This window comes from Ictalurus punctatus, chromosome 1 (genome assembly GCF_001660625.3).
Source record: "Ictalurus punctatus breed USDA103 chromosome 1, Coco_2.0, whole genome shotgun sequence".
Lineage (NCBI taxonomy): Eukaryota > Metazoa > Chordata > Actinopteri > Siluriformes > Ictaluridae > Ictalurus > Ictalurus punctatus.
Window position 1 is genome coordinate 38,256,583 of NC_030416.2, and position 23,498 is coordinate 38,280,080.

Genomic DNA, 23,498 nt, shown 5'->3' on the forward strand with positions numbered 1-23,498 from the left:
AGACAGATCTCCTGCACAGTTGCTGTGTGTAGTTTCATTACCAGGTAAACATCACTAATTCTCTTGCTTGTGTTTTATGTGATGTTTATATATTAGTGTTAAGTTATTCATATTAATTAAGTGTGTACAGATCTATGGGACTAAAGAAAGTACTTTTTAGAAATGGGCAAGCATGGGCGGCCATCTAAATATTATGTCAGTTACCTCTGTATAATGACCGCGAGACTCTGAGCGACATGGAATCCGAATGAAGGAGCACGATCTAAATAAAGGGTTAAACAGAATAATCAAATGTCGAGATGAATTTAACGATAGACTGGAATTCTCATATCTCTTAGAATCATTCATAATTGGAATCAGATAAAGTAAAAAGAGGATCATATTCAATGTTGACAAAGTGTTCATTTAAATGTTGGTATATCACATCGCTTTGAAAAGATAAACACTTTCATATTGTGGATATTTACATTAATTTGAGAAGAAGAAGAGGAGAAGAGGGGTCAATGTGGCAGTGCAGGTGGGAAGGTGAACTTGCACAAGGACGTGTCTTTGTAACTGTAAGTGACGAGTCACCTTAATCCTTCACATGGTATTCATGAGGTGCCATAAGTTTCTGCTTCTCTATGGGTCATGCTGAAGTTTGAACAAAATGGTTTGACTTAATATTCGCTGCAGTAGTGCACAAGTCATTTCTTCCTCATTTTTTATTAAATTTTATTGCATGCCTAAATGCAATAAAAGATATTTACCAGATTCAGATGCTCCTAAACAAATTATTATAAAGTATGAGTTTGTAACTTATTAACAAAGACTGTACTATCATTTCTAATATAATGCATTAAATATGGACAAATATTTTCACTGAAATATTTCAGAGTATTTTTTTACTCTAGTTTACACTAAATGTCTAATATTCTGTTCTGTTGGAAATAAACTTCAACTGTTCAATTATTTTGGAACCTTTAAAAATAACTCACCTGCTTCTACACTTCTGGCTTATAGTGTATATGACTGCTCACTGAGCCTAAACATTTGTTTTTAGAGTGTGTGTGTGTGCGGAATGCACATTGGGCTATGTGAAAGAACGTGTGTGTTTGTGTGTGTATGTCTGTGTCTGTGTGGAATGCACATTAATGTATTGACCTATTTGAAAGAAGGTGTGTGTCTGTGTGTGTCATTTTTAGTTGGGTGTGTGTGTGTGTGTGTGTGTGCGCGCGCGCGCGCGCGTGTGCATTACGAAACAGAGGGAGAGACAGGAAGTAAGTGCAGGAGCACTGTCTGTATTAATAAATCAATGACACAAACAAACAAACACGGGAACGCGGTCTATCCAGAGTTAACGAGAAAACATGGGACTAGAGTCGAGGCAGAAAACAGGACATGAAAACAAAGACCGCTTACTATGCTAAACATAGATGCTACACCGTTCAGACTGATCCTTCTCACACAGGTATACTAACTACAAATAACATCGCGCAACGTGCACATAGGCCAGAGGGGTTTAAATACCCAACATAATTAATCTAAACCAAATACACCTGGGTTAAATCAAGCACAACCTCAAAACAGAAACTAGAACTCCGGCAGAAAGCGAATGAAAACAAAACAGTCATGTGACCAGTCCGGAGCCGTGCCACAGCGCCCTCTGCTGGCCGTGGTGTAACAGTGTGCGTGTTTGATTGTGGAATTTAGTCTGATATTTCTTATATGTATCTGATGACTGATTCTGATAAAAATAATCAAGTCTGATAATGCTGCCCTATTCTCCCTCTTTACAGGCTTGAGATGTACTACTGATTGGTTCTGAGTATCACACACAGAGGATTATGAGGATAATCTTGATATCTTTCTTTCCTCATATAGTGACAGAATTTGCTTTTATAGAGGTTTTTTATATACAGTAGGATTTTACTAGAAAAAGTAAAAACTTTATTGTGCATGTAATGTGTGATTCAATAAATAGGATTTGTTTATATGTTCAGCGTTTTTTCTGTTTATGTGTAATAAAGAATGTTTCACCAATGTGAAGCTGCTGAGATCTCCTCCTACACGGGAAAACTGGACGTCTCTACACATGATTCTCACAACTTCTGCAACATCTTTTCTTCACGGTGCATCCTCCTTCTCCCGCCTCCTTGAAGGTCCTTCTCTCCTACCTTTATTCCTACACAACATGTTCAGTCTTCCCCTCTTCTGTCTTTCACACGTTTTTCTCCTCTATCATCAGAAGAGATCTTTCAGATCTTGTCATGCAATCCCACCACCTGTCTGCTGGATCCCTTCCACAGTGCTCCAGACCACTTCACAGGGCCTCCTCCTGTTCATCTCTTCTATCATTCTGTATTCTACATTCTATATTTTCTATATTCCCATCCAAAAGAAACCCACTCTGGATACCTTAGACATCAGCATCTACCCATCTGTATTTCCTCATTTGTAAGTATCATTGGATAAAAGCATCTGATAAATGAATTAATGTAACTGTAAATGTATCATTTCTCTCTTTTATTTTCCACAAACTTACAAATATTCAAAACTGTGTTTGCTTTGTCATTGTGGAGTGTTGTGTGTAGACTGATGAGGAAAAAGAGTTGAATCCATTTTAAGACGAGTCTCAAACATACCAAAATGTGGAAAACCTGAAAGGGTGTGAAAACTTTCCCTATGCACTGTATAATTAACATCTACCCCTTGTCCACTAAGGAAACCCAAGCCATGAACAAATACATTGAGGAGGTTCTGAAACGGGGGAACATTCTCCCCTCAACATCACCTGCATTAGCCAACTTATTCTTTGTCAAGAAGAAAGAGGGAGGATTACGGCTATGCAAAGACTATTGAGGTTTAACAGTTACTCATTCGGAATGGAACGCCAGTGTACTGTGAGAAAGGGTTAATGTTCCCACTCTGATAGTAAATGTTGTTGACGTTATTTGGTATTTCCTCAAAAGGTAAGCGATTCTGTAAAAAAAATAATCTTAGTTTCCAGTTAATAATGTGCAGGACAGTAAGTGATTTATGGGTAATTTTGAAGAATGGCAGTGTGTGCGGTGTTCCAGTGCTCGAATGATAGATCAGCTGTTTTGGAGGTGTTAACCGAGAGCCCTGTACTGTTGCAGGTTCTGACAACTACAGCATCCTGTGGAGAGAAAGCCACAAGAGCACAGTCGTCAGTGTACTGTAGATCTAGGATTTGCTCTCTGGACAGCTTTGTGGTCAGTTGAAACCTCCTGGTGTTGAACAGACTCCCATTCATAGTGAAGCTCCTTGTGGAGAAGATGGATGACACACAAGCATAAGATGTTGAAGAGGACGGGTGCCAGGACATACCACTGTTTCACTCATGAGCTGACAGAAAAGAGTCACATGACCTCCTGTGATCATGCGATTTATCAAATTTAAACAGAACATTAATATAGCCTCTACCTGCTGGCCTATTGCAATCATGTGTAACAAATATAGGAAATAAAATTTATTGTTTTTTATTTGTGTTTTTTTTCATGGCATGTGTTGCGCTGTAAGATGTATTAATTTCACCAAACTCCTTTACGGTTATTTAATAGTTTGCTGTTGTTGGTGTTGGGAGTACTTTATTTGTGTTATAGCGCTCTTTGTTAATTGGTAGCAGACGTATCGCTTCATTTCCAGTTCCTCGTCAGTCAGCGTTGAGTTTAATTGAGAGAGGTGTGTCGTGAAGATAAATCCTGTATGACAACATTTTGCTCTTTTGGAACTCTAAATAGACGTTGAGCTTGTCTGCGGGATGAATAAACCTGAGTTCAAGAAGATACGCCGGTGTCCAGTGTCTATTGTGTACCAGAACACAATGCAGTGTAGCCAGGCTAGGCAGAACAGACCGGTTACACATGCAATCATAGCGGTACTCATAACGGTGGTCACACTCTTGACCTCATACTAACATACGGACTAAGTATAGAAAATATTATCATTTTTCCGCAGTCTGAAGTTGTCTCGGACCATTATCTTATCTCGTTCATAATACGTATTGATCATAATATTTCCACCTCGTCTCGCTATGGTGTAAAACGTACCTACACATCAGCTACTGCACCGAGCTTCATAAATAACCTCGCAGAAACATCAATTAGATTTGGATCACCGTCAGATCACACAGAACTCGATCAGGCGACTGAAAGCTTGGAGTCAACACTCCGCTACACGCTAGATAGAGTGGCTCCACTCAAAAGGAAAATACTTAGAGAGAAAAAATTAGCACCCTGGTATAACGATCAAACGCGAACCTTAAAACAGACAACTCGACAATTAGAACGTAAATGGCATCAAACCAAACTGGTGATATTTCAAACAGCATGGAAGGAGAGCCTCCTGAAATATAGGAAATCTCTTGGCGATGCTAAAAAAAAATCTATTTCTCTGAAGATTTCATGACATTTTTCATTGATAAGGTTGAAAATATTAGATGTGAAATACAGGCCATTAAATTAAAACCGGACAGTACTGTAATAAACCCATTACATGACAATGTAGCAATATCAGATCAATGTTTAGAGTGTTTTGCTCCGCTTAGAGAGAGCGAACTCGCTACATTAATCTCTTCAGCCAATTCATCAACTTGCATACTAGATCCCGTACCTACATGTTTGTTTAAACAGATTTGTCCAGGAGTAATTGAACCACTTTTAAATATAATCAATTCTTCCCTAAGCACTGGCTATGTACCTAAATCACTTAAATTAGCAGTTATTAAACCCTTGATTAAAAAACCTGATCTTGACCCGTCTCAATTGTCCAACTATAGACCAATATCAAATCTCCCCTTCATCTCTAAGATCTTAGAAAAGGTTGTAGCAAAGCAGTTATGCTCGTACTTAGATAGGAATAACATTCATGAAATGTGTCAGTCAGGATTTAGACCTCATCATAGCACAGAGACAGCGTTAGTTAAAGTAGTAAATGACCTTCTACTGACTTACGATCAGGGTTGTGTCTCGCTGCTTGTGTTACTCGACCTTACTGCAGCTTTTGATACTATAGATCACACTATTCTACTTGATAGATTATAAAATGTTGTTGGTATTAAGGGAACAGTCCTCTCCTGGCTCAGGTCTTATCTGACCGATCGTTATCAGTTTGTAGATGTAAATGGTGATTTCTCCATGTGTACTGAGGTTACTTTTGGAGTTCCACAGGGTTCTGTTTTAGGCCCACTGCTCTTTACTTTATATATGCTACCCCTAGGACAAATTATTCGTAAACATGGAATTAGCTTCCACTGTTATGCTGATGATACACAGCTGTATGTTTCAGCGAAGCCAGAGGACAGACAGCAGCTTAGTAAAGTTGAGGATTTTGTAAAGGACATTAGACGTTGGATGTTAACTAACTTCCTTCTACTTAATTCTGATAAAACAGAAATACTTTTATTAGGCCCACGTGTAGCTAGAAGTATTCTTTCTGATCACATGGTTACTCTGGATGGTCTTTCTGTGTCATCATGTACAGCAGTTAAAGACCTTGGAGTGATTATTGACTCCAGCCTATCATTTGATGCTCATGTAGATAATATTACTAGGATAGCCTTCTTTCATCTCAGAAATATTTCTAAGATAAGAAACATATTGTCACTAAATGATGCGGAAATACTAGTTCATGCATTCGTCACCTCTAGATTAGATTACTGTAATGCCATACTGTCTGGATGTTCCAGTAGGAATATAAATAATCTCCAGTTAGTCCAGAATGCAGCTGCTAGAGTCCTAACTAGAACTAGAAGATACGACCATATCACACCGATATTATCGATACTGCATTGGCTCCCAGTAAAATCTCGCATTAACTATAAAATACTTTTATTAACCTATAAAGCACTAAACGGTCTCGCGCCACAATATCTAAGCGACCTTTTGGTTTTATATGATCCGCCACGCCTACTTAGATCAAAAGATGCAGGCTATCTGACGGTACCTCGAATAGTGAAGGCTACAGCAGGGGGAAGAGCTTTCTCTTATAGAGCCCCACAGTTATGGAACAGTCTTCCTATTAGTGTTCGGGACTCAGACACAGTCTCAGTGTTTAAGTCTAAGCTTAAAACGTATTTGTTTACTCAAGCCTACCCTGACTAGACTCTGTTCTACTACTTCGCAGTCATAATAATCTTTTTTCTCCCTCTCTCCTTTCGCCGAGCCCCACACGAATTTATGGAGATACTAGAGATCCAGATCCTTTCTGCCTCTGGATGGAGCTCAAATCTTCTCTAATTCCAGACTACTGGGACTACGGCTGCTCCTAACGCCATACAGACTTCATATAAATCCATAATGAACTTTTTCACAATAACTGTTGTTACCCAGATGAGGACGGGTTCCTTCTGAGTCGGGTTCCTCTCAAGGTTTCTTCCTCTTAAAACATCTTAGGGAGTTTTTCCTCGCCACCGTCTCCACTCAGTGTCTTGCTCAGCTGGGATAAATTCACACCTTTAATATCTGTACACCGTGTTGATATTTCTGTAAAGCTGCTTTGAGACAATGTCTATTGTAAAAAGCACTATACAAATAAAGTTGAATTGAATAGATGCGCCAAACACACACACACACACACACACACACACACACACACACACACACACACACACACCAGTTTTGTGTTAGAAATGATAAAACAGAAAATTCACTCATATGTTAAAACCACAAAACAAAAATGTCATGGTGTGTGTGTGTGTGTGTGTGTGTGTGTGTGTGTGTGTGTGTGTGTGTGTTTATTTACTCCACCTCCTGCTCTAAAAATTATTTTAACTAAACCAGTCAAGCCAGTTTAAGTAAAAGTGAAACTCCATTTAGTGACGATTGGACTGTAAAAGGTTCTCAGGAGAAGAACACAGTAAGTATCTAAATCTAAAGCTATAATATGTGAATGTTATGAATCTACACTAGATGAAGAACAGTTCAGTTGATTTTTACTGAAGTTGTAACTTACACAGTTTACTGTAGGACTTGATTTTACTGTAAGTGAACCGTGTGATGATACAGAGTTAGATTTAACACACACATGTTGGACTGGAGTAAATATGTGTCCTGCAGTGTTTCTCTGAATGTTGGGGGGGAAAAAAAGGCTAGGAATACAATTGGCACGAACAGTTTTGCACTCAAGTCTCCATCAGTGAACAGTGGAGAAGTTCAACAAAAGTAGATTTAATGTTAAAACTGTATGAATTTCCTGGTTACACAACTGCAGTATTTGACCATGTAGTACACAGTTATAGAAGGGTTATAAGTTTATATTGAAACCCAGATCCGGACGGATTCCTTCTGAGTCTGATTCCTCTCAAGGTTTCTTCCTCATATCGTCACAGGGAGTTTTTCCTCTCCACCGTCGCCTCTGGCTGCTCATTAGGGATAAATTCATACATTTAAAATGTAGATCAAAAATTTATATATTTCTTTAAAGCTGCTTTGGGACAATGTCCATTGTTAAAAGCACTATACAAATAAAATTTAATTGAATGTTTGTGTGTGTGTGTGTGTGTGTGTGTGTGTGTGTGTGTGTGTGTGTGTGTGTGTGTGTGTAGGTTTATAGGTATAATCTGTTGGAGGAGACATGGCCTCCAAAATGAGTGTGTCTGGGGAGCAAGACACAGAGAAAGGCGAGAGGTGAGTGAAGTGTGTGTGTGTTGTGTCCTTTTCTATTCTGTTAGCTTCAAAAACTACAGAACTTGTAGCTCAGTGACAGGATGTAGTTGTAGGTTTGTACTTCCAGGGTTCTCTCACGTGTTCATTCACACCAATAAATCAGTTTGTTGGCTGTGCAGGAAAATGGGACATATTGTAAACATCTGTTGCTCCGCTCGGACACAAACTAGACAAGTACGTGAGATTAGACTGCCTGAAGTAACCATACTATACACTGAAAATTCTACACATGCACACAAGATTAGATGAACTTTGAAGATTACTGCACACCACTCACAGTCCTGTATGGTAGACTTGTTCAGCAACATTCCACTGACACAGCCTACTGTCAAGCTCGTGTCTTTCTCTAAAACACACATTCCTAATCAGAAAAAGTTTCTCTTCATGTCTGATCTGCTCCACGTACCTTCATCATTGTGGACAAAGGGATTCCTTTGCTGGGAGGAGACCTAATGTCTTTGCTACATATAAATATTGCCAAGAACAGAGTACTGCATCCTAATACCTCTGTCTCTTCTCCTTCTTCTCCTGTGTATGAATGTACTGCTGCATTCACCTTTGTGTAAAAAACTGTGTGCACCCTGTGAAAATGTATACCGCCGTCACACTTGTACATCAGACACTCAACCTAAACTATGCACTCACTACTGATGTTATATATAACATTGACTAACTACTCTAGCAAATGGCCTGAGGTTACTTTTACTCAGTCCATTACTACTGACTTCAGTCACCATGGAAACCCGCTGAGAATCGCGACTGATAATAAAGTACAGTTTATTTCTCCACCATTCACTGTTTTCCTGGAGGAAAGGCAGATCTGCCACAACTGCTCTTCCCTCAACTACCCAGCTGCCGATGGAGCAGTAGAGCGATTAAACCGAGTGCTTAAGGAAACCCTATAAATGGCAATACAGCAACGACAGTCATGGAAATCAGCTGTGATTGACTTTATTGCAGGTCTACCATGCCACTCTACATGCCACAACTGGTACCAACCCCCCATCCCCCCTTCAAACTGCTCCATGGCTGACCTACATGCACAAAACTAACACTGTTTCCACCTGCCACTAAATCACTGCCAGTGAAGATCACTGAGCGAGCCGACAACATAAAATAAAAGCTTATTCTGATGCCAAAAGTAGTGCTCATCCTCCTTCTTTTCAAAAAGGGAATAAAGTGCGGATGTGAAACCTATTACATTTTCCAAAAGGACACAGGAAGTTCAGTGATCCATTCACAATCAGTCAAAAGTTGGTGAAGGCACATACAAGCTGAGTAATGGTATAACATGGAATACCTTCCACCTCACTGGATTCCCAAATACCTCAACTACACTCACTACACATACAACACATACAACTGAGGATAGTGTAACCTCTGACCCTGCTCATTCACCGAGACCAACACAAGATATACACTAGTCTACCTGGCTCAGTGACTGTTATGTGAACCTCACATGCACTACCGTTAACTCCACTGCTGTTCACTTGTGATTTTCTGTTGCACTTATTACTTCAGTAAAAAGTCATTGCAAGTATATTGAGTGTGAATGTGTAGGATGATATTGTGTTTTTAATCAGTCAACATTATAGTTTCAGTACTACTTGCATATACCATGATATTCTGTAGAGACTGTGTAAATGCTTCTTTCAACAATTGGGGAAAGTGTCCTAAATGTTCTGTACTTCCGGGGCTCTCTACTCTGCCGCAGATTTAAGTTGTGTGTTTATTCCTGCAAATAAATATTTACATTTAAACATTTTTTTTATTTTAAGTATGTTGTAACACAACGTTTCTCCACCAAACATATAACCGTGTGACTCGGTGCAAAACATAAATGTTCTCACATTCACCAACACTAAACAGATCAGACTCTGTGAAACCTGATGTTTATCTGTGAAAAGTGAGGACTGAATAGTTCAATAGAGCAGTTTTCTATCAAGACATTTAAAACCAGCTGATGATTAGTGACTTCAAGCTGAGAAACATGTCTAAACATGTCTAAGTTGTCCCTGTAGCTGGTTAAAGTTTGTTTCTTTGTTCTAAAGGATCGTATCAGTGTTAATAAGGAATGTCATCAGATTTTAATTCAAGTTAAGTATTCACTGAGAGAAAAGGTGAAAGGACTGAATATTTGGGAAAATGCAGAACAGTAATAAAGATGCTGTATTTGAGGGTGTTATAGTCTGATTCAGGGTCAGACTTACCTGTGTGTCCATGAAGACCAGTCAATGTCCAGCCAAATAGATTTCAGAGACAGAGACTATACTACTAATCTGATTTTTCTTAATTTTATCTATTAAACTTTCACAAAGAACCACAAGTTTTACATTAGAGATTTTAAAATCTACTGATTGTCCCCTTCATGTTTTGTGTTTATGAACATTTATATCTTCAGATCAGACTCACCTGAACCCAGTTGTGTGTCCATGAGGAGTGACAAGTCAATGAACCGTCCAATACACTTCAGAGACAGAGACAGTACTACTGATCTGAGGTCAGTGGAGTTTAATATTAGTTCAGTGTGTAATCACTCACACTCTCACATGCTCAAACTCTGGTTTAGAGAATTACATCAGTTCATCACATCTGCATTCTCAGAGCTGGAGAGTGTGATATTACAGACGTGAAATTAAATAATGACATTTTTACAGCTGTAGATTTCAGTGAGATGAAATGTGATGTGATTATGTAAATTACTGACACTGTATTTTCATAAATACATTTTTTCAATAAGCAGTAATAATCATTTAGTGAATCTTGAACTGATGATTAGTATGGATAATTAGAAAATATGTCTGTATTTATTAGTTTGTGTTTTACAGATATGAATATGATTTATAGTCTTTGTTAAATGCAATGTTTTGTATGTTCACAGGCTGCAAAAGGATTCAGATACCACACACAGCAACCTACTGGAGTCTATATTTAAGGTTTGTGTGTGTGTGTGTGTGTGTGTGTGTGTGTGTGTGTGTGTGTGTGTGTGTGTGAGAGAGAGAGAGAGAGAGAGAGAGAGAGAGAGAGAGAGAGAGAGAATGTTCATTTGTTTATCTTTTTTATGAGAGTTATTAGAGTTGTTAATATAAAACGTGTTGGTGTAGTGGTGCAGTTTGAAACTTTATTAGTAAACTCTTTGTTACGCCCTGGCGAACTCGCAGCCGCAATACTCAGATGGTGGCTCCACTTTCAAACATGCCGGACAAGCACTACTTCCGGCCATGCACGCGCTCAAGTTCGCCTGAGTATTGATCACCAACACCTGTGCGGCTCTTGGGTTATAAACGGCCTCATTAACCTTCACACCTTCGCGAAGTAAACGCTCAGTTTAGCTGTGTTACCAAGCCTTCAGCTTTCGTCTAGATTTTCCTGGTTCTTGGACTTTCCTGCCTGTTATTTACGATTACGATTCCCTGCCCTGTCTCATTTGGATTGTTCGCCTGACTTTTGCCTGTTTCCTGTGTTTCCTCCTCCGTCGCTTCTGTACACGCCACCCTGCCCGTCCGCTTTCTCCAACAGCGATCGTGACACTCTTCAGGGACGATCACAGCTACTCAAAACATCTGTTAAAAAAGAAAACCGAACTTAAGAAGAGAAAAATGCAATAAAGTAACCTCACTCCCTAACATGAACAACTAATAAACCCTTTAAAAACAGAGAGAAATTAAACAGACTCATGCCCTACAGCTTTCTAAAGCTTAAAGTTTAAAGTTAGATTCATATACTACAGACAAATACAGTACATAATACAATACAGTGAGAACAGGTAAACACTCTAATTTCACACATGAGATAACAAAAAGAGTATAAAAATATACACACACTGAACCACAAATCATATTACATCCCAGCATGGAACAATTTAATAAACCTTTTTTTAAAAATAAATAAATACACCAAGCAGCCTTTACACAACAGAGTTGCAATACGATCTCAAGCTGAACATAGTTAGATGAGCTAAACAGCAAGTTTCCCCAAAACTCAGGATTGCATGGACCCTCAATAACCCCCCCCCCACCCCCACCCCAGTGGAAAATGGAGTTCAACAACGATTCCAGCATTGGCATGACACCCGCATGCCGGATATGACCCATCACTATATTTCACACCATTTTAAAAATAAAAAATTTAATCAAAGCTTTAATACTTAATAATGAATTGCTTCAATGTTATGAAATATTGTGAAGGTTCACCAACTGAATAGAGCTCATATACACTATCATAAAATACTGAAAGCTGTACTTTCTCTATTTATGATTTTTTTTTTTCAGTTTTGTGCAAATTTTTATTATGATAATTATTATGATAACTTACAATTTACAGCTTCTTTGACGATAATTAGACAAAAGTGCAATTTAATCGGTGGTAATGAATAGAGACTAACATTATGAATTCATAATTTTCTCTTATTTTTTATTTCTAATCAGGAGCTGGAGCACAGAGTCATCAGTCTGATAAAGAATGAGCTGAAGAGATTTAAGAAGCTCCTGAGTCCAGATTACCCAGCATGCTCTGAGAGGGAGGTGGAGGAGGAGGAGGATCAGAGCAGTGTCAGAGAGGGAGTGCTGAAGATCACACTGCACTTCCTGAAGAACATGAACCACACAGATCTCGCTAACACACTGCAGAACAGTAAGAGCTCATGGGGTTATAACATCACTTTAACTTTAGAGGAAGGAAACAGAATATTCATCACATCTTATTAATCAAATTACATTATCAGTAGAATCTGTTAGATCAATACTGACAGTAAATATGATATACACAGAACTGTATTATTTTTATCAGAACTCGCCCCTGCCTACCAACAAAAACTCAAATCCACACTGAGAGAGAAATGTAAAAGAATTAATGAAGGAATCTCACAGCCTGGAAGTTCAGCACTTCTGAATGAGATCTACACAGATCTCTACATCACAGAGGGGTGGAGTGGAGACGTCAATAATGAACATGAGGTGAGACAGATTGAGACAGCGTCCAGGAGACCAGCAGCACAGGAGACACCCATCAAATGTAAAGATCTCTTTAAAGACAAGTCCATCAGAAGAGTGCTGACTAAAGGAGTTGCTGGAATTGGAAAAACAGTCTCTGTGCAGAAGGTCATTCTGGACTGGACTGAAGGAAAAGCAAATCAGGACGTCACCTTCATGTTTCCACTTCCCTTTAGAGAGCTGAATCTGATGAAGCAGGAACATCTCAGTCTGATGGATCTTCTTCATCACTTTTTCCCAGAAATAAAAGAATTAGAATTAATAGACTGTGAGATCAACAAAGTCCTGTTCATCTTTGATGGTCTGGATGAGTGTCGACTTCCTCTAAATTTCCAGAAGAATGAGAGACTGTGTGATGTGACAGAGTCAGCCTCAGTGGATGTGCTGCTGACGAACCTCATCAAGGGGAATCTGCTTCCCTCTGCTCTCCTCTGGATCACCTCTCGACCAGGAGCAGCCAATCAGATCCCTCCTGAGTGTGTAGACCAGGTCACAGAGGTACGAGGGTTCAGTGATCCTCAGAAAGAGGAGTACTTCAGGAAGAGGATCAGTGATCAGAGCCTGGCCAATAAAATCATCTCACACATGAAGTCTTCAAGAAGCCTCTACATCATGTGCCACATCCCAGTCTTCTGCTGGATCTCAGCCACTTCACCCAACATTCTAGAGAGAATGTTGGGTGGAGCAGAGAGTGGAGAGATCCCCAAGACTCTGACTCAAATGTTCACACACTTCCTGATCTTTCAGATCAAACACAAGGACCAAAAGTACCATCAGAAATGTGACCCTGATCCTCAGCAGACCAGAGCGAGTATCCTGGCACTGGGGAAACTGGCTTTCCAGCAGCTGGAGAAAGGAAACCTGATCTTCTATGAGGAAGACCTGAGAGAGTGTGGCATTGATGTGAAAGAAGTGTCAGTGTACTCAGGAGTGTGTACCCAAATCTTCAGAGAGGAGTTTGGGCTTCACCTGGGGAAGGTGTTCAGCTTTGTACATCTGACTGTTCAGGAGTTTCTGGCTGCTTTATACGCATTTCTCTCCTTCATCAGCAGAAATGTAACAGAACACCAAACTGATCTGTCTGATCTTCTCACCAAGTCAGACATGTCTGATTTCCTGAGGAGTGCAGTGGACAAGGCCTTACAGAGTGAGAACGGACACCTGGACCTGTTCCTCCGCTTCCTTCTGGGTCTCTCACTGGAGTCCAATCAGACTCTCTTACGAGAACTACTGCCCCAGACAGGAAGCAGTTCTCACAGCAAACAGGAAACAGTCGAGTACATCAAGGAGAAGATCAGGGAGAATCCATCTCCAGAGAAATCCATCAATCTGTTCCACTGTCTGAATGAACTGAATGATGATTCTCTAGTGCAGGAAGTCCAACATTACCTGAACAGAAGAGGTGACTGGTGTCTCAGTGAAGACAGACTCTCTCCTGCTCAGTGGTCAGCTCTGGTGTTTGTGTTGCTGACCTCAGAAGAGGATCTGGATGAGTTTGTTTTGAGGAATTATCAGATATCAGATGAATGTGTTCTGGGGATGATGCCAGTATTGAAAGCAGCAAGAAAGGCAGAGTGAGTAATTTTTATTCATAAATGTATTACAGATTTTGCTGAAACAAATGATACTTCAATAATTAGAATAAAGCTCATCAATAATTACTCTAATTATCTCACTATCATTCTGTATGTAAAGAGACTGAGGGAGAACAACTTTATATAAGCAGCAAATTTCCCCCTAATTTTTAAAATAATTTTTCTTTGCTTTGAGGAATGAAATAACTAATATTATTAGAGAAATTAAGTTTGTACTAAATTTAGTAACATTGTGAAACACTAGTGTTGTAGTACTCGAGAGGAGTCTCGGGACCACACGTCAATGGTCTCTTTTTTTTTCGTTATTTTTTCATTTAAAAATTTTTTTTTCTATAACTAGTAAACTCTGTTATTTCCCTCACACATCCTCCCTAACCCCCTTATCCAGTTATATTTAGTAAGATTATAGTGCAGCACTTGCTAGAAGAATGGGCAATGCTTATCATGTCCTGTGTACTTATTTGTACACATTGATAATACTAAAGTCGATGGGATATTTTAGTTACTTCAAGAGAAATTTCATGTCAGGTTAGGAAGATACTACAACCTTTGATTGTCTGGTCTCGGTCTTGACATAGACTCGTTTGGCTCTGGTCCTGGTCTTAAAAGGAAGTTGTTTACAGTATATGGTGAACGTGGCCATGCGTGAGCACGTCAGTTGAGAATGTGTGGTATTCATCAACGCCCATTGTGTACAGCTGTATGTACTCAAGATAAATACAAATATTCTTGTGCATACAGGCTGCTCTTATGCACAGTTTAGAACTTGTACTTGTACACACTTTGATAAATGAGATCTTTGGTCTCTAATTGTTAATTATAGCCTTTATTCAAAACCCACCACTTTTTACATGTGTACTGCTATGTGCCACATTACCACCTTCAACGATTGTCAGAAAATTATACAGTGTGCCATCATATGTCTCGTCTTTTTAAAAATGAGAATGTTTACAGAATGTTTTTAGGTATTTTTGGCCCATCTTGCATGCACAGTATGTTTGCACCGGCTGTCCCAACCTCAGAACATAACATAATCACCCCAGGCTGAACAGTTGCCAATCAAATGCTGCTCATTTTTTCTCCAAACATACCTTTAGTGATTGTGGCCACACAGTTCCATTTTTACTTCATCAGCTACATGTTTCCCAAATGCCACTGGCGTATCTAGATAGTTTTACACACACCACACATTCATGTTTGAGGTTGCAGGTACGGTTTCATTCTGCTTCCTCCATGCAGATCATATTTATAGAAGCAACTCTCAAGAGAGCAACCCTGGAGAGTAGATCAGTGCAGCACCACTCCTTTCTCAGCTTCTTCTTCCAGCAGGTCCTTAGTCTTATTTGTGGGTTTTATTTTAGTTCCTTTCTGTAGCATACAGGGAGCTCACAGATCTTCTTATCTGCCATTTCTTAATAACATTTTGGACAGGCACAAGTGTGAACTGAAAGCATTTTGTGCCTTTTTATGTATTTTTATAAACTTCTTTTGCTTTGTAGGCATCAATTACATTTATTTTGAGATCCTCAGTGGATCAGAGGAGCCCGTGGTTGTTGAGTGTTAGCAGAATGTTTGAACAGTCAGAGAATTTCTTACACTCTGAAATTGTTATATTCTTGACCTGCCTAGGGTTCGGGTTAGTGTCAGTTAAGGCCCATTGAGTTAATTAAGATCTGAAACTATACAACTGGAAGGGTATCTAAACTTTTGTTCATTTGCATTGCTAAATATATTAAATATAAAGCAACTGTTTATTATCATTTGTTGATAAATGTCATTTTTTTAAAAAATATTTTAACTTTGTTGCAGTAATTATGAATACTTTTCATTTCAAAAATAAACTAAATATGTAAATTTACTAAATATGTAAAAGTGTAGAATTCTAATTGAAAATATTTTAAGTATTAAGTTAAAGAAAACTATATATAAACTATATATATAAATATATATATATATTTTTGTGATTAAGAAGTGCTCTGATATAATTTCTCTCCCAGTCTGTCTCAGTGTAATCTCAAAGAGGATGCCCGTAGAGCTCTGTCCTCAGTTCTCAGCTCACCCTCCTCCAGTCTGAGAGAACTGGACCTGAAATGTAATTATACCCTGCGGGATTCAGGAGTGAAGCTGCTCTCTCCTGGACTGGAGAGTCCACACTGTAAACTGGAGATACTGAAGTAAGATCACTTTAAATATACATTTTTTAAGCTCCAGTACCAAACTTTGTTTTGTTTAAAACTGAACAAAAGTCAATTATTGCGCAAGTACATAAAAAAATCAGTGTTTAATACTGTCTGCTTACATCACTGCGATTCTCAAAGATAAGCTTATAATAATGATTTATAGTTTGAGCTGTCGGGTCGGATTTCACAGGAAATGGCGGTTTGATGTTATTCCTCTTTGCCTGGTTATATCACACATCCATAAACAGAAGGAAGAACAGCCAGCTACTGAATCGTGTGTGTGGATGCTGTGGATGGTGGAGTGTCTGTTGCTTGTTCTAACAACGGTTGCTTAGAATTTAAACTTGTCATCTAGATGGCTGCTTTAATCTGGACATTTCTAAACGGCAGTCATGGTTGACAATAAAAAAAAAAACAAGTTCTTGTTGAGACGTGAGCTTCTGTGCAAGTCTCCCTGTGTCTGTGTGGGTTTGCAAGGCAGAAGGACATAGCTGCATAAAACAGAAAGCATATCAATGTAATACAGGAACAACACCATATATGGTTTTCAGGAAGTCAGAGGAATACAAGCAAATGTTATTCAGGAGTATACAATATCTCACAAAAGTGAGTGCACCCCTCACAGTTTTGTAAATATTTGATTATATCTTTTTTGTTGTGGATTAAAATGACATAAAATAAACATGAGGGAGAGCTAGTATGAGTAATATGTAATTTTATTGATAATTCACAGGACGGGTGGGTGCGTAATCTTGAGGAGAGCGGTAGGGGGAAGAAAATGGGGTGTGTCCTGGGGACATGGGATAGTCAGCAAAGGTGAAGTGAGAAGACACTGAGAGTAGGGCGGACTGAAAGGTGAGAAGAGGGAAGAATGGTCAGAGCCCAGATCAGAGAAGGTGACATCTTCCTCAGACTGAAAGCTGGAGGGAGGGACAGGCGGAGGGTCTGTCTGTGTAGAGGCGTCAATACACACATTCACGGGGTAGATTCTGTATCGGAGGGGGGAACACCGCATTTCCATTTCCAGAGGGGGTGCTGTGAAGAAAGTTAAGTAGCACCATGATATCAGCAGTGAGATGCGCAAGCTGATAATGAGTGTCCAGATCCAGATCCAGATCCAGTAAAGGGGAGAAGAAGAAATGATGACGGGCACCTAGACACACAGAAGCGGTATTAGGCGGATATTGACGAATTGGAACCCCACTTTAAGATCTTTTAAGAGTAACACACTATGGTTTATTAGTCAAAAAGTCAAAAAGAAGTATAAGAGCTGAGGAGTGCTAACACACACACACTCACGCTCTCGTACAGTCAAGGGCGGGCATGTAGACATAACACACACACACACACACACACACTCTCTGTCTCTATCTCTCACACACACACATAACATTATAACTTTATAAGAATAATAAAAAAGGAGTATTAAGATATTATAAGGGTAATATCTTATAATAATAAAATATTCTCTTTATAAAAAACAGAATAGTAGGATATATAGGATAGTAGAAGGGTAATATAATGATATTATGAAGTAGGAAGTACAGTAAACTCTTTTTCAAGCAGTATAACTATATATAAAATAGAGATATAGAGCAAATATGAAAATAAATTATAAACTAAAATACAGAAAAATGTAACTTACTCACAATTCAGATGGTGAAGATTCTCGTCTCGCAAGGAAGGCCTTAATTTTAAGGGAAAACCATGAGGAGCCATTTATAAGGGTAGCTGAGTCAAGCTGCCCCGCCCTCCCCGCGAGATAATAGTGAGACCAAGGTCTCTCTAAATTGTTTTGTCTCTCCACTTTTGAACCTAATAGTAACTTGGAAAGCCCTCTTTCAAAACATAATGGTAATGTAGATGAGCTCTTTTTTTAACCCTATTAGTACTGATATCATAGTCTTTCTGAAATATATTGGTTATCTACTGTGTAAATACAGTATAAATACTGGAGCTTGAGCTCCGGGTGTCAGATCATTTCTGAGAATTCTCATCGGTGTGGATCTCGTGTGGTGGAACGGAACCAATAAATCTGGACCCTTGCTTCTCCTCACTCAAAGCTGGTGTCTTTTTTTCTATCTCCAACTGGGTTCAGAGGTAGATGTGAGTATTGGCTTCTATGTTGAATTTTAAGTGTTTTTGGGTAATAGGCTAAATTTGAGCCAGCACTTTTCATGTGACAACTCTGAAGAAATGACACTGTGCTACAATGTAAAGTAGTGAGTGTACAGCTTGTGTAACAGTGTAAATTTGCTGTCCCCTCAAAATAACTCAACACACAGCCATTAATGTCTAAACCGCTGGAAACAAAAGTGAGTACACCCCTAAGTGAAAATAGGGTTTTACAATTACATTGTAGCAAAGTGTCATTTCTTCAGTGTTGCCACATGAAAAGATATAATCAAATATTTACAAAAATGTGAGGGGTGTACTCACTTGTGTGAGATACTGTGTATATATATATATATATATATATATATATATATATATATATATATATATAATCATGCGGTGCGCTTAATTGCCAGGTCACCTGAACACGACAGGTGGCAGGATTTTACACAAGCTGCAGATGCCGGTCACACGCAAGGGGCACTCCCATAGTGTTATGCTAAACGCAATGTGGAGTTCCCCATGAAAGGGAACGAACTTACAGCCAAATTAACTCCAGAAGGTCTTGGCAATCTCCTGAACTGAATCCAACTGAAAATCTATGGAGGGTTTTGAAATTGCAAGTCCATCAGCAGGACTGTCATGACCTGGAGGAATTAATGAACAAATCTAATTGCTTACTGTACAACCCCTGGCAAAAATTATGGAATCACCACACTTTTTTTTACTTTGTAGCAAATAAACAAATCATAGATATGACACACAACCATTTTTGAACATACCTGAACATTCTGGCTTTGTCAGACCTCAAACAAACAAAATTACAATTAGTATTTTCTTTCTCCTCTGGCTTTTATGTTGACCTGAATTCTGAGGTGTGGACTTCACTAATGAAAAACAATATTCTTCATCAAGCTGGTTCCACCTTTCTCTAATAGCGGTTGACAGATCAGCTTTTCAGGATGGAGCCTGGTCATGGACCTTTTTTTTTTATTTCCACCATAAGTTTTCAATCGGATTGAGATAATAATAATAATGAGTCTTTATTGGTCACATATACAGTAGAGCACAGTGAAATTGTTTTCTTCACATACCTCAGCCTGTCAGGAAATTGGGGTCAGAGCATGTGTGGGGTATCAGCCATGATACGGCACCCCTGGAGCAGAGAGGGTTAAGGATTAATTGGCAACACTGGCAGTACTGGGACTTGAACTCCCAACCTTCCGGTCAGTAACCCTGCTCTGTGGCAAGATGCATTATCATCCTGAAAAATGACTTCATCAACAAACCTATTTTCTGTTGATGGAATGAGAAATGTTTGAGGAATGTCTCATGAAGCCTGAATATTCAGCTATTAAACAAAGTGTTTTGTGTCATTTCTGTGATTTATTTATTTGCTATGAAGTAAAAAGCTGCGTGAACATCCTCTAAGTGAGGTGATTCCATCATTTTTGCCAGGGGTTGTAGATGTCTCGAAGCTGTAATTGCCAACAACAACAACTTTGTAGCAAAGTACTAATGCTGTTCATTGTGGTGTCTTTTCTGCCGATCAGTTATCATCTTATTAATACTTACTATTTGTTCCTATTTATAAGTACAAAGTTAAAACATTTTGTGTATAAGTGGATATATCCACTGGAATTATATTAAATAACAATAGAGCTGTTACTTATAACTTTTAACTTATAACATTTTTGTTCATTTTTGTTCATTTTGAGCTGAATACTTATTTCCCTTCACTGTAAATACACAGAAAATTGCTGTACACACATTCAGATATCAGTGTTCCGATATATCATCATTTCTCTCCCAGTCTGCGTGAGTGTATGCTCACAGAGGAAAGCTGTAGAGTTCTGTCCTCAGTTCTCAGATCAAACTCCTCCAGACTGAGAGAACTGGACCTGAGTATTAATAACCTGCAGGATTCAGGAGTGAAGCTGCTCTCTGCTGGACTGGAGGATCCACACTGTACACTGGAGACACTGGGGTCAGATCATCACACACACACTGGAGATCCTGCATTTCTGTCATATGGCTGTTTTAGATTACATTTTGTCTGGCGATGAGTATAATTTTAATCAAGCAGCACTAATAAACCAAATAATAAATACATGGGAAATAATAATAAACTTAATGGGCTGTGTCTAAAGTCCTTTACACATTTTTTTTCTTTTTCTTTTTCAATTTTGTTTGTGTGTGTGTGTGTGTGTGTGTGTGTGTGTGTGTGTGTGTGTGTGTGTGTGTGTGTGTGTGTGTGTGTGTGTGTGTGTGTGTGTGTGTGTGTGTGTGTTTGTTTGTGTGCACGTGCAGGTTGGTAGGCTGCAGTATTACAGGTGAAGGCTTTGCTGCTCTGGTTTCAGCTCTGATGTTAAACCCCTCATCACACCTGAGAGAACTTCATGTGTACTGGAATTATCCAGGAGAATCAGGAGTGAAACTACTTTATGATCTACTGGAGCATCCACACTGTAAACTGGAGATGATAAAGTGAGTTACTGATTTACTGTCTTTTTACACACACACACACACACACACACACACGTGACAGTATTCATTGTGGTTATAGCTTTGCATGTAGAATAAACTCTGTGCTGTACTGAGTATTTCATTCAATCATCCGTTAGTTGATAATTTACTGTGTGTATTTGTATTATAAATACTGAACACAGGAAATGCTGAATATTTATTTTAAAGATTCTACACACACACACACACACACACACACTGTATGATGTGTTTGGGTCAGTGGGCGTGTACCAGTGTTTCACTATAAATGTCTGAGTGACTGATTCTTGCCTTTTTCTCCTTATGTACAGGTTGGAGCCGTTTTTTAGTCTCAGACACAGATGATTATGAGGATAAACATAATGCAGTACAAAGTGTTGTAAAGAACAGCTGAAACTGTGATGTCTTACTTTTCTCATTTATTGATAATGATGAAGTTAAGATTCTGCTTTTTTAATGTTTTGTTCTGGTTAATCAGATGGTGTATGTAAGAATGCACCTGTCAGAGCTTTATTTTTCTCCACTGTTTCATGTTTACAATCAGAGAAGTAATAAAGTAAACCTACATCTGTGTAATCTAATATCATGTAGCTACAATACAGAAACTCAACAGTAATGAATCTTTTCGTATTCAAAATTTTTAACAGTAAACAGCACTTTACTGTACATATCATGTGCCTTTTAATTCAGATTTGTCTCTATACAAAGCCTTACAATAGTTATAACTGAATATCTCTCTCTCTCTCTCTCTCTCTCTCTCTCTCTCTCTCTCTCTATATATATATATATATATATATATATATATATATATATATATATATATATATATATATATATATATATATATATATATATATATAAACAGAGTACCGATAGATGAGGTTGTATATAATTATAATTTCCTATTGGTGTTGATAGAGATGTATAATTTGGGTTATTTTGTAAATAATTATGCTTAAATTGTTCACACATTAATGCATATTGAATTATCAATTAAAATACAATCTATTTAAAAATTCAGGCAACCTGATTTTGTGTGCGTGTGTGGGTGTGGGGGTGTGTGCGGGTGTGTGTGGGGGTGTGTGGGTGGGTGTGTTAGGTTTTAGAGTACATGTTATAAAATTCAAGTTATAGCTGACACCTAGATGAACACTTTACGGTTGGTTTTATGACCAGGTCATTCCCTTCGAATGCTACTGAAGTTAGAAACATGTATACCAATGTGTAACTTTAGAGACGCTTCCTAAATTTGCACAGATCAGCTAATACAAAAAGTCCAACGTCAAGCCAACTTTATGCCAGTCCGCTAAGTTCACCTTCTCTTGTGGCTTGTCAGCACAATCCCACCACTAGGGGGCTGCCCGAGAGTAACATTACAATAGTATCGCCAATCCATTGCTCTTCCTGTGAGACCCGGATGTGAAGATTTGAATTTTAAGACCCGAGTTTTTGCAGCCTGAATTTGTGAGGTTGAAAAATAATGTGTTGAAATATTACTTGATGAATAATGAAGATGGTATTTTAACAACTGAATTATACCAACCAATATGGCTGACATGATAGAGTTATAGGATTTGCTGGGTGTTACGAAGCGTGGACGAAGACAAGAGCGGGCGAGCGGAGAAATGACATGAGAAAGAATCCAGAACGAGAATCGAATCGGGACAGAACAGGCAAGCTATGTATCAGGGGCGTAGGCAAAAGCGTAGTGAGAGACTTAAGTCGAGCACCAAGGAAAACACTTCTAAGGAAATCGGCTTGGTAAACAAACAGAGACGAGGCTGCTGAACGGTTACTTCACAAGCGGCTAATGCTAGGGAGGCCCTTATATAACCTTAGGTGTTTGCATGTGTTCGTAACTAGAACTCCGGCGAACTCGAGCGTGGGTATGACTGGGAAGTGTAGTCCTCCTCCGCCATGTCCCTGGGCGGCACTACACTTTGTGAGCTGCCGCGCCAATTTCGCCGTGTCGTAACAGAGCCCCCCCCAAAGGGCTCACTCCGGGAGCCGAAGTCCCCCCCCCCCCGCGCTGGGGGGGGTCGGTTTGTCTGGATGAGCCACATGTAAGTCCTTACGCAGGCCTGCATCCAGAATGTCTCGGCAATACAGCACTGTTCCTCTGGTCCATACCCTTCCCAGTCTACCAGATACTGAAGTCCCCCTCTCCTCTGTCTGGAGTCTAGAATGTCGCGGACGCGGTAGGCTGGGTGGCCTTCTATCTCCAACGGTTCTGGTGGGGAATCCTCCGGCACCGCTGTGGCCAAGGGGCCTGAGATCACAGGTTTGAGAAGTGAGACGTGGGAAGACGGGGAGATGCGACTGTGTCTCGGAAGGTCCAGACGATACGTGACCTCATTAATTTGCCTCAGAATTCGGAAGTGCCCCGATATATTTCGGTTGAAGTTTTGTGCCCGTGAGGGGTCTCAAATCTCTTGTGGAGAGCCA

At 39.2% G+C, this 23,498-nt stretch overlaps 1 protein-coding gene across 2 annotated transcripts; it reads left to right on the forward strand.

Annotated features, from left to right (window-relative positions):
- Nucleotides 1–6,755: 6,755 nt before the first annotated feature.
- Nucleotides 6,756–21,834, forward strand: LOC108268379 (NACHT, LRR and PYD domains-containing protein 9). Of its 2 annotated transcripts, XM_017473290.3 has the most exons (10): nt 6,756–6,858; nt 7,547–7,628; nt 10,069–10,167; nt 10,549–10,603; nt 12,095–12,299; nt 12,456–14,232; nt 16,251–16,427; nt 20,362–20,535; nt 20,859–21,035; nt 21,365–21,834. In XM_017473290.3, exons 2-10 carry the CDS (start codon nt 7,576–7,578, stop codon nt 21,396–21,398), a joined length of 2,751 nt encoding a protein of 916 aa, XP_017328779.1. In that variant the 5' UTR covers nt 6,756–6,858; nt 7,547–7,575; the 3' UTR covers nt 21,399–21,834. The 2 variants fall into 2 exon arrangements, with proteins under 2 accessions (XP_017328779.1, XP_053540799.1); XM_053684824.1 differs by lacking the exon at nt 20,362–20,535.
- Nucleotides 21,835–23,498: the final 1,664 nt, after the last annotated feature.